The sequence below is a fragment of the Oncorhynchus keta genome, chromosome 15 (assembly GCF_023373465.1).
Source record: "Oncorhynchus keta strain PuntledgeMale-10-30-2019 chromosome 15, Oket_V2, whole genome shotgun sequence".
NCBI lineage: Eukaryota > Metazoa > Chordata > Actinopteri > Salmoniformes > Salmonidae > Oncorhynchus > Oncorhynchus keta.
Genome location: NC_068435.1, coordinates 14,674,466 through 14,690,967, shown reverse-complemented (window position 1 = coordinate 14,690,967; position 16,502 = coordinate 14,674,466). Strand labels below are relative to the sequence as shown.

Here is a 16,502-nt window from a genome sequence, read left to right as displayed (position 1 = left end):
ACTCTCTCCTACACGTAATTACTTGTGGGCTTTCTTTGAAGATGTGCAGCTTTTTGACAATTGAATCAAGCTAATAGACATGACAGGAAAACAAGAGGGGAAATAGAATTACACAAGTTAATTTCACACAAGAGTTTCAACACTTCTGCTATCTCAACACTTAGATACAGTGTCAGGGTGGAAATGCTTTCTCACGTATGTGTGTTGAGAAAGAGTGTCAAGCCCTGGTCGAAGTATTTTGTGTTTTTCTTTATGTATTTGGACAGGTCAGGGTGTGACATGGGTTTTTGTATGTGGTGTGTAGCTTAGTGGGATTGTAGCTTAGTGGGGTGTTCTAGGAGAGTCTATGGCTGTCTGAAGTGGTTCTCAATCAGAGGCAGGTGTTTATCGTTGTCTCTGATTGGGAGCCATATTTAGGCAGCCATATTCTTTGGTTGTATTGTGGGTGATTGTCCTGAGTGTCTTGATGTCCTTAGTCTGTGTTAGTTTGCACCAGTTAAGGCTGTTTCGGTTTTCACTACGTTTATTGTTTTGTAGAGTTTGTGTTTTGGATTCGTGTTACGTTGTGTAAATAAACATGGATCACAATATAAGCGCTGCAGTTTGGTCCGACTCTCCTTCACCATTAGAAAACCGTGACAGAATCACCCACCGTAAACGGACCAAGCAACGTGTCAACAGGCAGGAGCAGCCAAAAGAGGAGCTGCGTATTAAGGATTTCTGGACATGGGAGGAAATCCTTGACGGGAGAGGACCAAGGGGCTAAACCAGGGGAGTGTAGCCGCCCAAAGGTGCAGCAGGAGAAGAGGAAACAGGAGCAGCCCAAAGAGGAGTACAGTATGGACTATACTTCTTGGGAGGAGATAGACAGGTGGGCGGTCGACCCAGGGAGAGTGCCGGAGCCCGCCTGGGATTCGATGGAGCAGTGCGCGGAAGGTTACAGGAGAATGAGGTTGGCGAAGCAAGCACGACGGCGCGGACGGAAGCCCGGGAATCAGCCCCGAAAATTTATTGGGGAGGGGCTTACAGGGAGTATGGCAACGCCAGATAGGAGACCTGCGCAAACTCCCTGTGCTTACCGGGGGGCTAGAGAGACCGGGCAGGCACCGTGTTATGCAGTGGTGCGCACGGTGTCCCCAGTGCGGGTGCATAGCCCGGTGCGGTATATTCCAGCTCCGCGTATCGGCCGGGCTAGATTGAGCCAAATGCCATGAAGCCGGCTCTACGCATCTGGTCCCCAGTGCGTCTCCTTGGGCCGGCTTACATGGTACCAGCCTTGCGCTCGGTGTCTCCGGTTCGCCTACATAGGCCAGTACGGGCTATTCCACCTCGCCGCACTGGCAGGGCGACCGAGAGTATTCAACCAGGTAAGGTTGGGCAGGCTCGGTGCTCAAGAGCTCCAGTGCGCCTGCACAGTCCGGTCTATCCAGTACCACCTCCACACCCCAGCCCTCCGGTAGCAGCTCCCCGCACCAGGCTTCCTGTGCGTGTCCTCGGCCCAGTACCACCAGTGCCAGCACCACGCATCAGGCCTACAGTGCGCCTCGCCTCTCCTGCGTTGTCGGAGCCTTTCTCCTCTCCTGCGCTGCCGGAGTCTCCCGCCTGTCCGGCGCTGCTGCCGGAGTCTCCCGCCTGTCCGGCGCCAGAGCCCGTCAGCCAGGATCCGCCAGAAGTGCCCGTTGGCCAGGATCCGCCCGTTGGCCAGGATCCGCCCGTTGGCCAGGATCCGCCAGTCGGCCAGGATCCGCCCGTTGGCCAGGATCCGCCAGTCGGCCAGGATCCGCCAGTCGGCCAGGATCCGCCAGTCAGCCAGGATCTGCCAGATCAGCTTGTCAGCCAGGATCTGCCAGGATCCGCCAGTCGGCCAGGATCCGCCAGTCGGCCAGGATCTGCCAGATCTGCTAGTCAGCCAGGATCCGCCAGTCAGCCAGGATCTACCGGAACCACCAGCAAGCCAGGATCTGGTAGATCCATCAACCTGCCTGAGCTTTCTCTCACTCCCGAGCTTTCTCTCACTCCCGAGCTTTCTCTCACTCCCGAGCTTTCTCTCACTCCCGAGCTTTCTCTCACTCCCGAGCTTTCTCTCACTCCCGAGCTTTCTCTCACTCCCGAGCTTTCTCTCACTCCCGAGCTTTCTCTCACTCCCGAGCTTTCTCTCACTCCCGAGCTTCCCCTCAGTCCCGAGCTGTCCTTCAGTCCCGATCTGCTCCTCAGTCCAGTGGGGTTCTGGGTGAGGACTACTAGGCCATGGTCGGCGGCGAGGGTGGTCTATCCAGGGACGTGAGGAGAGGGGACCCTCCCTATTGATTTGAGGTGCGTTCGGGAGTCCGCACCTTAGGGGGGGGTTCTGTCACGCCCTGGTCGAAGTATTTTGTGTTTTTCTTTATGTATTTGGTCAGGCCAGGGTGTGACATGGTGTGACATGGGTTTTTGTATGTGGTGTGTAGCTTAGTGGGATTGTAGGTTAGTGGGATTGTAGCTTAGTGGGATTGTAGTTTAGTGGGATTGTAGCTTAGTGGGGTGTTATAGGAGTCTATGGCTGTCTGAAGTGGTTCTCAATCAGAGGCAGGTGTTTATCGTTGTCTCTGATTGGGAGCCATATTTAGGCAGCCATATTCTTTGGTTGTATTGTGGGTGATTGTCCTGAGTGTCTTGATGTCCTTAGTCTGTGTTAGTTTGCACCAGTTAAGGCTGTTTCGGTTTTCACTACGTTTATTGTTTTGTAGAGTTTGTGTTTTGGATTCGTGTTACGTTGTGTAACTAAACATGGATCACAATATACGCGCTGCAGTTTTGTCCGACTCTCCTTCACCATTAGAAAACCGTGACAAAGAGGAACATTTCCTGCTAAGCAATATTTGTTATATGCAGATTCAGTGTCTACAATACGTGTATAATTGACCATAGCTATAGGGTATTTATTCACATGCACACTGACAAAAGTAATGTTTTCTATAAGGGTCTATGTGTAGATTAACCACAGCTACCACAGGTATTTCTACATTATTTATATCATGCAAATTCACACGGCCTCTCATGGTAGAAACCGTGTAACAAAATAGCAAGTATTTGTAGAAGTTTCGTATGTCGATAAGGAACTGAAATGCTGTATCTCTCACCAATATGTTCTATTGCCTCTGTAATGCCTGCTGTATCTCTCACCAATAGGGTATATTGTCTCTGTAATGCCTGCTGTATCTCCCACCAATAGGGTCTATTTGTCTCTGTAATGCCTGCTGTATCAACCACCAATAGGGTCTATTTGTCTCTATAATGCCTGCTGTATCTCCCACCAATAGGGTCTATTTGTCTCTGTAATGCCTGCTGTATCTCCCACCAAGAGGGTCTATTTGCCTCTGTAATGCCTGCTGTATCAACCACCAATAGGGTCTATTTGTCTCTGTAATGCCTGCTGTATCTCCCACCAAGAGGGTCTATTTGCCTCTGTAATGCCTGTTGTATCTCCCACCAAGAGGGTATATTTGTCTCTGTAATGCCTGCTGTATCTCCCACCAAGAGGGTCTATTTTTTTATTTTAATTTTACCTCTGTAATGCCTGCTCTATCTATGATTTTCCAATCGTTTTGTTCTGAACTGAACCATTATTTAGTTTGTTCTATTCCACTGTTCCAACCAGCAAAATAAATTTCTGAGCCGGTTCAAAGCCCCGGTTTTATATCGTTACTTTCTGTTCTTTGAAAATCTCTGAAATCGTAATTGTTTTACATTTTGTTCGATGTTAAATTACTTAACCAATTATGCAGTATGGATAGACCGTTTGCTATGGAGCAGGCAAGCTATAGCTCAGTGAGTTGTTTACAGGCAAGCTATAGCTCTGTGAGATGTTTACAGGCAAGCTATAGCTCTGTGAGATGTTTACAGGCAAGCTATAGCTCTGTGAGATGTTTACAGGCAAGCTATAGCTCTGTGAGATGTTTACAGGCAAGCTATAGCTCTGTGAGATGTTTACAGGCAAGCTATAGCTCTGTGAGATGTTTACAGGCAAGCTATAGCTCTGTGAGATGTTTACAGGCAAGCTATAGCTCTGTGAGATGTTTATAGGCAAGCTATAGCTCTGTGAGATGTTTACAGGCAAGCTATAGCTCTGTGAGATGTTTACAGGCAAGCTATAGCTCTGTGAGATGTTTACAGGCAAGCTATAGCTCTGTGAGATGTTTACAGGCAAGCTATAGCTCTGTGAGATGTTTACAGGCAAGCTATAGCTCAGTGAGTTGTTTACAGGCAAGCTATAGCTCAGTGAGTTGCTTACAGGCAAGCTATAGCTCAGTGAGTTGCTTACAGGCAAGCTATAGCTCAGTGAGTTGCTTACAGGCAAGCTATAGCTCAGTGAGTTGCTTACAGGCAAGCTATAGCTCAGTGAGTTGCTTACAGGCAAGCTATAGCTCAGTGAGTTGCTTACAGGCAAGCTATAGCTCAGTGAGTTGCTTACAGGCAAGCTATAGCTCAGTGACTTGTTTACAGGCAAGCTATAGCTCAGTGACTTGTTTTACAGGCAAGCTATAGCTCAGTGAGTTGTTTACAGGGAAGATGGAAAGATAAGTGTTGGGCGTGAGATGCAACTAAAATTTTGCGGGTTGGGAGAGAGCGAGAGAGGGTGGAGGACGAGGCTTGGCTTGCAACGCTTGGCATCTTGTAATGACATGTAGTATCTGAATTAGGCCTACATAATTATACCTACAGAGGAGCGGTTTCTAGGGAGGAACTTTGAATGTCTTTGAACTTCAGAGTTGACTTAACGTTGGACCAGAAAAGTTAGCTAGCTAACAAGCTTGTGTGTGCAGAGCGACACCAGAATTAAAAACACATCTTACCTTTTAGTAGTTAATAAATCCAGTGTGAAATGTGATAACTATAGTATCCCTAACAAGCATTGAAAAGGTTTATCCATTGTTCTCTAATTAAAAATCTCTCTCCCTATCTTCTGAATCACGCTTATGACGTCAGTAGGCTACAGCTAAGCTTCGGAGGGGGCGGCAGGCAGATGTTCAGCTGGCAGGCAGATTCTCAGCTGGCAGAAGTTTCTGATTGACAGAGGGGGGGGCTTTGCATAGGCGCTTTGTTGCCCGGATGTAAAATAACGTTATTAACCGGTTTCCATGCTTTTAAAATAATGGTTCTGTTCTGGAACAGTATAGTTCACTTTCGTTCCTGGTTCTGATTCTTTTCCTTGAAAATATGTATTATTTTCAGGTTTTCTGTTCTGTTCCCTGAACCGGTTCCAACACTTTAAAGTAGCTCTTCTCTCCCTCTCTTTCTCAAATTAAACATTGATCTAACATGACTGGTTGAAAGCAAGAAATCTACTACATAGATATCTCAGATCCAGTCCATGTCCAATCAGTTGTTACTAATAGGAGTCTAGTGTAGTGTGTGTGTGTGTGTACGCAAGTCTTACCCATCCACATGTGTATGTAGTAGGAGGGAGCTGCAGTTGTGTAGAGGAGCAGATAGGCATCTCCTGTGTAGAAGTTGCCGTGCAGGGCCTTGGGGACAGGCTTCAGGTCCATGTTCTCAATACGCCACACCTGCAGCCCTTTCTCCTTCCCTGCAGTCACAAACTCCTTGTGTGACACCATGACAGCTCTGAGAGAGAGAGGCAGAGAGAGCTGGAGCTTCAAGAGGCAGACATACCATAAAAGTCATAAACATCTCTTCTTCTCTTCTTAATGGTTCAATATGCAGAAATCTCTCCATTTTCTGGTTGCTAAAATTCTAATAGTTCACCTACTATCAGTTTATGTAACAAAACAAGCAAGTGTAGCAAATCACTGTACTAACCACTGTGAAATATATTTTCCATAATCCAAAATATTGTATTTTCAGCTGTTTGAAGCTTGTTTAAAAAATTTAAAAAGTAAAAGAAGCAAAAAACTAAATTTAAGAAGGAGAAGCATAGAAATACTGCACATAGAACAGATCTAACGCTCCTTAGACTTGCTTTCAATGAGAATGACAGATCTATAATTTCTAAGTGAATTTGGTGTGTGTTGATAGTAGTGGGAGAGGTTGATTACACTGTGAAACAAATCATCGTACGGTGATAACCCACTGCCCTTATTCTACCCTCTCAGCACCATAAGGCTTAATGTGCCTCGAATACAGATAACCCCTTATCATGGGGCATTGCATAATCTTTTTCAGATCAGAAAGTGGTCTGCTAGTGTCATGTAGCCTATGGGCTCTATTTTAACAAAACTAACGCAATGGTAAATATAAGCGCAGGAGATAGCGCTATGGGTTCAGGGAAGTGTCAGAAATGATCGGTGCACTTGTCAGAGGCTTGACCCCTTACTGGCCAATCAGAACGTGCTCCATGGCCAAATATGTGGTTGCTTCAAGTTGTGTATTTCCAACCATTTATGTATTGCCTTGGAATCAATTCCAATTCCAATGTTAGTCCGTTATAGTTTGATAAATGGCTTACAGAAACGAAATGACAAAAGGTAGACCCATCTTTGCTAAATAGGTTAACTTGAACCGATTTGCAGTCCACATTGTTCTAGGGGCATCCCCACAGATATAGGGGCAAGGCCTAGTGTACATTACATTATGGCTGAGAATGGACATGCCAAACATAGTCAATAAGCAAGACTAAATTCATTATATATGGCCTAAAAAGAGAACGAATAATTCTAATCAAACTCTAAACAAAACGAAACAACAACTTGTTTTAAATGTACTATGTCACACTTACAGGCACCATCATTTCTCCCCGTGGCCATATAATATTAAAACAATGGAGACTATGGAGGGTTTTACGGCACATTCAAACTTTTCTCAGTAACTGGACAAAGATCCAACATAAAGAGAAAAGGAGAATGTCCACACTGTTATGCTGCTTCCCAATGTCCACTCTGTTATGCTGCTTCCCAATGTCCACTCTGTTATGCTGCTTCCCAATGTCCACTCCGTTATGCTGCTTCCCAGTGTCCACTCCGTTATGCTGCTCCCAATGTCCACTCCGTTATGCTGCTTCCCAATGTCCACTCCGTTATGCTGCTTCCCAATGTCCACTCTGTTATGCTGCTTCCCAATGTCCACTCCGTTATGCTGCTTCCCAATGTCCACTCCGTTATGCTGCTTCCCAATGTCCACTCTGTTATGCTGCTTCCCAATGTCCACTCTGTTATGCTGCTCCCAATGTCCACTCTGTTAATGCTGCTCCCAATGTCCACTCCGTTATGCTGCTTCCCAATGTCCACTCCGTTATGCTGCTTCCCAATGTCCACTCCGTTATGCTGCTTCCCAATGTCCACTCTGTTATGCTGCTTCCCAATGTCCACTCTGTTATGCTGCTCCCAATGTCCACTCTGTTAATGCTGCTCCCAATGTCCACTCCGTTATGCTGCTCCCAATGTCCACTCCGTTATGCTGCTCCCAATGTCCACTCTGTTATGCTGCTCCCAATGTCCACTCCGTTATGCTGCTCCCAATGTCCACTCTGTTAATGCTGCTCCCAATGTCCACTCTGTTATGCTGCTTCCCAATGTCCACTCCGTTATGCTGCTCCCAATGTCCACTCCGTTATGCTGCTCCCAATGTCCACTCTGTTAATGCTGCTCCCAAATAGGCCTATGTTTTATGAACATAATCAGAACCATTTTACAGATCAGAACGCATTCACACATCTCCAGAAGTTGCATTGCAAGCGCGCCGCGGACGTTGTAGCCGCGGACGTTGTAACCATAAAACCAGGAAGGTGAATCATTCTAATAAGATTGGTTGAAATAAAATACCTGTAACTACTTAGCACTGAACATTGCCACTGACACAATTGGTTTGGTGAGCTCATTAAGCCTTGAACTTCATAGACAAGTGCATCCAATCATGGGAAAAGGTATTTAAGGCCAATTGCAAGTTGTTGTTCTCTTTGACTCTCCTCTGAAGAGTGGCAACATGGGGGCCTCAAAACAACTCTCAAATGACCTGAAAACAAAGATTGTTCAACATGATGGTTTAGAGGAAGTCTACAGAAAGCTATCACAGATATTTAAGCTGTCAGTGTCCACGGTGAGGAACATAGTGAGGAAATGGAAGAATACAGGCACAGTTCTTGTTAAGGCCAGAAGTGGCAGGCCAAGTAAAATATCGGAGAGGCGAAGGATGGTGAGAACGGTCAAAAACAGCCCACAGACCACCTCCAAAGAACTACAACATCTTGCTGCAGATGGTGTCGCTGTGCATCGTTCAACAATTCAGCGCACTTTGCACAAGGAGAAGCTGTATGGGAGAGTGATGCGGAAGAAGACTTTTCTGCCAACACGCCACAAACAGGAGTCACTTGAGGTATGCAAACGCACATTTGGACAAGCCAGCTTCATTTTGGAATAAGGTGCTGTGGACTGATGAAACAAAGATTGAGTTATTTGGTCATAACAAGGGATGTTATGCATGGCGGCAAAAGAACACACCGTTCCAAGAAAAACACTTGCTACCCACAGTAAAATTTGGTGGGGGTTCCACCATGCCGTGGGGCTGTGTGGCCAGTGCCGGTACTGAGAATCTTGTTAAAGTTGAGGGTCGCATGGATTCCACTCAATATCAGCAGATTCTTGGGAATAATGTTGAATAATCAGTCACAAAGACAAAGTTGAAGTTATGCCGGGGCTGGATATTTCAACAAGACAACGACCCAAAACACTGCTCAAAATCTACCCGGGCATTTATGCAAAGGAACAAGTACAATGTTCTGGAATGGCCATTCCAGTCCCCAGACCTGAATATCATTGAGAATCTGTGGGATGATTTGAAGCGGGCTGTCCATGCTCGGCAACCATCAAACCTAACTGAACTGGAGATGTTTTGTAAGGAGGAATGGTCCTAAATGCCTTCATCCATAATCCAGACACTCATTAGAGGCTATGGGAAGCGTCTAGAGGCTGTTATTTTAGCAAATGGAGGCTCTGCTAAATATTGATGTGATTTTTCTATTGGCGTGCCCAAATGTACGCACCTGTCTAATTTAGTTTTTATGCATATTGCACATTTTCTGTTAATCCAATTAACCTAATTTCACTACTGAAATATTTCTGTGTCCATCAGTCATTTGTTAGATCAAAATGAAATTGCTGATCCAAACACCCAATTATTTATAAATGGAAATCATCAGGGGTGCCCAAACTTTTTCATACGACTGTAAGACAGTTCAATTGCCGAACCTAGCATTAGGGCTGGAAAATGCTAATGCAGCAGTTTTTACATAACGAAATTGAAAACTAACATGCGTTTACACTAGTGCCGCCTTAATGCCAGCCGAAAATAGAGCTCCATGTGTCATGTAACCTATGACTGTAGCCTATGAATTATTGGTTCAAAACTACTGTACCTTCTGTTTGTGTATAAACATGACTCGTTTCAGGAAACTAGGTGTATGTCACGCGTCACTACTTCACAGGAGAGGCATTTGAATGTAAACATTTGTTTTTTATCAAAATGCGTATTTTGGGGGGGGCAGAAATGCCTTCTGGAACGTGAACTTTCATGTGCCTTAATAACAAACATTGTTAAATTACAAGCCTAGTTGGTTTAGCCACGAAAAAGGGAGGAACCTTCCCGCTAGCCATGATTGGCTGAGATAATGGATGGGCTGGACTTGCCAATAGATGAGTTCGGATTCGTCTGTCATGTAGCACGCTTCTTTCTGTCTATAACATGAGCTGCTCAGTATGTGTAGGTAATCCTTTCTTTTTTGAAAGATTCCACGAAGAACTGCATAAGTGTTGATGATGTTCCACTTTCTGGAGGACCAAGTTTTGAAATCAGTGGAATGCCAGGTGGAAGCAGTATGATAGCTAAGGAGATGGAGAAAGTTCTGGCGTTTGATTGCAAATAATGTGAAGGGAGTCAAAAAGAGAACACACAGAAGAAGTCTGTTGTATAACACACCTGTGTCCAGATTACATCTTCAAACTAAGGGCAACCATGGCATCCGCAACACAGACGGAGAACCATTCATCAATGTATATGGGTAAGAGAGTCTAGCTAGCTACATTTTCAGATATTATACATTTCTAATTGTTGTGTTTTTTTTGTTGTTTTTTACCCCCTTTTCCTCCCCAATTTTGTGGTATCCAATTGGTAGTTACAGTCTTGTCTCATCACTGCAACTCCCGTACGGACTCGGGAGAGGCGAAGGTCGTGAGCCGTGCATCCTACGAAACACAACCCAACCAAGCCGCACTGCTTCTTGACACAATGCCCACTTAACCCGGAAGCCAGCCGCACCAATGTGTTGGAGGAAACACTGTGCACCTGGCGACCGTGTCAGCGTGCACTGCACCCGGCCCACGGGAGTTGCTAGTGTACGATGGGACAAGGACATTCCTGCCGGCCAAACCCTCCTATAATCCGGACGACGCTGGGCCCATTGTGTGCCGCCCCATGGGTGTCCCAGTCGCGTCTGGTTGCGACAGAGCCTAGACTCGTACCCAGAAACTCTAGTGGCACAGCCTTAGACCACTCCACCACTCGGGAGGTTCGATACGTTTCTAATTCTGTCAGAAAGTCATTTTCATTTTTATTACAAGTTAAAGCATACTGTTAGCTGGCTGGCTCACTAGCTAACATTACGGGTATGATCTGTGTAATAATATTATTTATAGTTATAGCCTAATGTGAACTAGCTAACATTAAACCTAGCTATACTGAACAAAATTATAAACACAACATGTCGGCCCCATGTTTCATGAGCTGAACGTTAGATAGCTCGAAACGAACCAAAACATTGTTTAGAAAGTTGCTTTTAGTTGCCTGGTTTGCTAGATTGACATATACTAAATTCATTTTGAAACTGATGGGTTTATAAGTGTCAAAATACACATTGTATGCTATTTTGGCTGCTGATGTCATGATCCTGTCGTTTTTGTGTTTATACTTTTTCATAACGGCAATGACAAGTTTGACGTCGACAATAGAATGTTGATGTTGTCACTGCAACAACTGTCTACAGACATGACAATAGAATGTTGATGTTGTCACTGCGACAACTGTCTACAGACATGACAATAGAATGTTGATGTTGTCACCATGACAACTGTCTACAGACATGACAATAGAATGTTGATGTTGTCACCGTGACAACTGTCTACAGACATGTCAATAGACATAGTATAAACCAGCCTTCAGTCTTGAAATCTTTGGTTATTTAGTACACTACTGTACTCACTCTGTATGGCATCACGCATGGCATCACGTGAATCCTTAAAGAGATGGTTGGAGCTAAGGCTTAAGAAGGTGAGAATGATCTTGAATGGGAGTAGACAAAGAGGAGCTCTCCAGTAGGTGCACCAAAACATTCAAGTGCCATTTTCTCAAAAGTGGGGTTACAAGTGTCAAAGCAGAATTACTTTCCCATTGATCCTTAAATGTAGTGTATGATATACCATTTTCTAGTTCTGAGTCTCCACTTTTATCAAATGTAAAAAACCCAAGTTCAAATTTTGTTACGTAAGGTCAAACCGGTCAATGATCATACAAAATAAATATTTTATACATAACTTCAGACTACTAGCACAGATCAAAAATAGTTCAACTAACATTGTACTATTTGTCGTCACTCATTCAGTCAATATATTCAATATAATGTAGTGTATGGGTCGGGAAACTTTGACTTTTAAATTTGTATTAACCTATGGAGGAAACCCCTGAATCTGACACTGACCGACCTAGATTGAGAGATTATGTAGGGATTATGCCAACTACAGATTATGTAGCTCCTTTCCCAGAACCAACATTTGCTACCACAAGCCCACGGTGTAATATTGTGTTGACATAACCGTGGCTTCGGTATGCTTTCTTGACTTTTAAATTACACAGGAAAGATGAGGGAGATTAAACTGAAAATAGAAGCATGGATAACATTTTATGTGCCTAGCAATTCTGAATCAAATCAAATCTAATTGTATTTGTCACATGCGCCGAATACAACAGGTGTAGACCTTTCCGTGAAATGCTTACTTACAAGCCCTTAACCAACAATGCAGTTTAAGAAATAGAGTTAATAAAATATTTACTAAATAAACTAAAGTAAAAAAATCTAATCAATCAAAAAGCAACACAATAAATTTAAATAACAACAACGAGACTTTATACATGGTCTACCAGTACTGAGTCAATGTGCAGGGGTACAGGTTAGTCCAGTTCATTTGTAAAGTGACTATACATAGATAGTAAACAGAGAGTAGCAGCAGTGTAAAAACAAAGAGCGGCGGGGGGGGGGTCAATGTACATAGTCTGGGTGGCCTTTTGATTAGTTGTTCAGCAGTCTTATGGCTTGGGGGTAGAAGCTGTTAAGGAGCCTTTTGGTCCTAGGCGATCCAGTACCGCTTACAGTGCGGTAGTAGAGAGAACAGTTTATGACTTGGGTGACTGGAGTCTTTGACAATTTTTGGGGTCTTCCTCTGACACCGCCTAGTATATAGGTCCTGGATGTCAGGAAGCTTGGCAAACTGCTTCTAAAACCACTGTTTCTAATGTTATATTATTATATGATAACAGCGGGTGACTCATTAGCTTACAAACCTTAGCCAACTGTGCTGCCTGTGAATTAACTAGCTCTCTGGTTCTGCTCTAACTGAGATAGATCCTCATCTATCTTTGCACTCAATCAACAACACACCCTTGAGACAATGTAAATGTGTTAGTTGAGATAGTTATCATATCTACTGAAATAAAATGTGGTGACACCACACGGTAGCCTAGCGCATTGGGCCAGTAACCGGAAGCTCGCTGTTTCGAATACCCAAGCCGACAAGGTGAAAAAAATCTGTTGATGTGCCCTGAGCAAGACACTTAACCCTAATTTACTCCAGGGGTGCTGTACTACTATGGCTGACCCTGTAACACAACACATTTCGCTGCACCTATCCAGTGTGTGACAATAAAAGATACACAAATTTATGACCAAATATTAAAATACCTTTCTCTCTCACACAGACCAACACACACGCTTGTCTTTTCATTTCCACGTGGGGATAATCCAATAATGTACAGTGCATTCAGAAAGTATTCAGACTCCCTTGACTTTTTCCACATTTTGTTACGTTACAGTCTTGGATTAAATTGTTTTTTCACCCTCTTCAATCTCCATACAATACCCCATAATGACAAAGAAAAAACAGGTTTTTAGACATTTTTGCACTGTATAAAAGCTGGATTGTTGATGCTATATTTATTGGCCAATGAGAGATGTTTCAGACACCAGTTGGCCATATTGACACTCCCCAGAAGGAGCATAGGAATGAATGGAATTCTGTATTTAAAGCTGCAATAAGTAATTATATATATTTTTTCAACCAGACTCAAATAGAAATGTGTGTTATAGATCTGCCATTCTCATTGAAAGCAAGTCTAAGAAGCAGTAGAACTGTTCTTTTTGTGCTATTTCTATGCTTCCCATTCTTAAATTTCGTTTTTTGCATTTTTTACTTTCAGGTTTTGTACACCAGCTTCAAAAACGGCAAAGACAATATTTTTGGTTATGGAAAATATACTTCACAGCGGTTTAGATGGTACAATGATTCTCTTCACTACACTTTCTTGTTTCTTCACATAAACTGAAATTAAGCAAACTATTATAATTTTTAGCAACCAGGAAATTTCGGAGTGATTTCTGCATAGTGCATTTTTAAGTATTTTTGTTGTTGTAGTGAAATAAAATGATACTTTAAGGAAAATGTTTGTAATATTTATTTTCATGTTTTATTTTGATGCTTACCTCACATAATATAACTTAAAAGTATGCATTAAGGTGTCTGTAATAAGGTGTCAGTACACATTTTCACAACGGTGGGGGAGTGCCAAAATGCAGACGGGAGGCCTCAAAACAGCGCCCCATATATATATATACTCTATAACTCATCTAGTGTACTAGTATAGGTCTATAAAATAAATCACTGGCATAATCTGATGCATATAATAATGAATCTGATGCACTTCGAACTCAATGGTGACATTTTTCCATCTTCGCAGGGAACATAACAGAATAGGCTAGCCTGTGCCCCCAAATGGGCTGGCTGTGCTGGGAAATGTTATCAAACCGAGTAGTATAAATGATCCCATGCACAACTCACAATATGATACGCCTATTTACACTTCATTGATAAAGATGGTAAAATAAAGGCATTTGTTTGGCTATTAGTCAACTGTGTAAAGAGTTTAAGAGATAATGTTTCAGTCGATCTCTGTTCAGATTTAAAACAGGAATAGACCGAATTCACAGTCGGTCACACACATCTGGATATTAAATCATTTGGAACTTTTTGAATAATTAAATCCAAACTTCAACAGTGTCTACGATTGCGCACGATAATTTAGACTAAGCTCGATAAACGTTTAGGCGTAATAAAGTTTCCATAGAGACCATTGGAGGTTCAAACAAGTCTCGCAACTTTGTAATAAAATGCATTGCAACAAAGAATCAAAATGCACCAAATTATAATACAAAATTAATTAATATCAAAAAGTAACTCACGGTTTGACAGATGTGTAATGGAAAATGAGACAATGGGTGCTAAGTGAGCAGAAACAGATGTGGACGCGAATACAACTTCTTAAAACGCCTGTTCATTGCTTGTTGAGTGAGTGTTCAGCCCTTATGGGTTTGACATTGAAGCAACGCATTGATTGGTCGACAATCAAAGCCATGAAAAAAAGAGCTGTACAGAAAATCGAATGAAAGGTAATTCGTCACATACTTCGTAAACAACAGGTGTGGACTAACAGTGAAACGCTTACTTACGGGCCGTTCCCAATAATGCAGAGAGAAAGAAAATAATAGACAAGTAAAACATAATACTACAAGTAATAATAGATACACAATGAGCGACCATAACTTGGCTATATACACGCGGTATCAGTACCGATTCGATGTGCAGGAGTAGGAGGTAAATGAGGTAGACGTGCATATAAGTAGGAATAAAGGGACAGATAGTAAAGTGTAGTAGCAGCATATTTGATGATGAACAGTTGGCTAAAAAAAGGTGTCAATGCAGATACATAAATAGTTAACCAAATAGCTACCTGAACTAACTATTTAGCAGTCTTATTATGGCTTGGGGGGAGAAGCTGTTCAGGGTTCTGTTGGTTCCAGACTTGGTGCATCGGTACCATTTGCCGTGCAGTAGCAGAGAGAACAGTCTATGATTTGGGTGACTGAAGTCTCTGATCATTTTTAGGGTCTTCCTCTGACACGTACAGTATAGAGGTTGTGGATGGCAGGGATCTCGGCCCCAGTGATGTACTGGGCCATTCACACTACCCTCTGTAGCGCCGTGTGGTCGGATGACAAGCAGTTAGTTACCATACCAAGCGGTGATGCAGCCAGTCAAGATGCTCTCAATGGTGCAGCCGCATAACTTTTTGAGGATCTGAGAGCCCATGCCTCCTGACGGGGAAGGGGCATGGTCGTGTCCTCTTCAGGACTGTGCTATGGTGTTTGGACCATGATAGATTCTTAATGATGTGGACACCAAGGAAGTTGAAGCTCTCAACCCGTTCCACTACAGCCGCGTCGATGTGAATGAGGTCTGTTTCCTGTAGTCCACGACCAGCTCCTTCGTTTTGATGATGTTGAGGGAGAGGTTGTAGAAAACTGTATATCAATGACTATAGACAAATTGGTCTCTTGGGTTCAACCATAATGTAACATAATAAGGCAGTGCAAACAGTAGGCTGTGTTCATGTCCTGTAGGATTCATAGTCTACTTACCTTCTTGCACACCCACGCAGGCAGGCAGGCACACACACACACACACACACACACACACACACACACACACACACACACACACACACACACACACACACACACACACACACACACACACACACACACACACACAGAGGCTGCAGCCAATCATTTCCATCGATAAATGGTCAGGTAAGGTCAGAAATTAATAAGCAAGTCTCGTTCTGTAACGTATTGACTTGAGTGACTTGCTGCTATCTGGTTACGGCCAGCTGAAACATCACTACAAGCTAAACACTCTTATTTTGAGAGAATAAAAGTATTCATGATGTCATGCGCTACCTCCAGCTCCTGGTCAAATCAAATACAATTGTATTGGTTGCTTACACATATTTTGCGAATGTTATCGCCGGTGTAGCGTCATGTTTACAAACATTGTTGGGCACAGACAACTGCACAAAGGGCAAGAAGGTAGAGACAACAATACATCACACAAAGCAGCCACAACTGTCAGTAAGAGTGTCCATGATTGAGTCTTTGAATGAAGAGACAGATAAAACTGTCTAGTTTGAGTGTTTGTTGCAGCTCATTCCAGTCGCTAGCTGCAACGACCTGAAAAGACGAGCGACCCAGGGATGTGTGTGCTTTGGGGACCTTTAACAGAATGTGACTGGCAGAACGGGTGTTGTATGTGGAGGATGAGGGCTGCAGTCGATATCTCAGATAGGGGGGAGTGAGGCCTAAGAGGGTTTTATAAATAAGCATCAACCAGTGGGTCTTGTGACTGGTATACAGA

General features: G+C 43.5%; 1 protein-coding gene across 2 annotated transcripts in view; it reads right to left on the bottom strand.

Annotated features, from left to right (window-relative positions):
• Positions 1–14,633, bottom strand: part of LOC118394490 (gelsolin-like) — a 47,575-nt gene extending 32,942 nt beyond the window's left edge. For both annotated transcript variants that reach the window (XM_052463467.1, XM_052463468.1), the window contains exons 1-2: positions 14,492–14,633; positions 5,417–5,604 (exon numbers count right to left, since the gene is read on the bottom strand). In XM_052463467.1, coding sequence (XP_052319427.1) covers positions 5,417–5,597 — 181 coding nt within the window. In that variant the 5' untranslated portion in view covers positions 5,598–5,604; positions 14,492–14,633. The remainder of the gene's footprint in view (positions 1–5,416; positions 5,605–14,491) is intronic.
• Between the last annotated feature and the right edge of the window lie 1,869 nt (positions 14,634–16,502).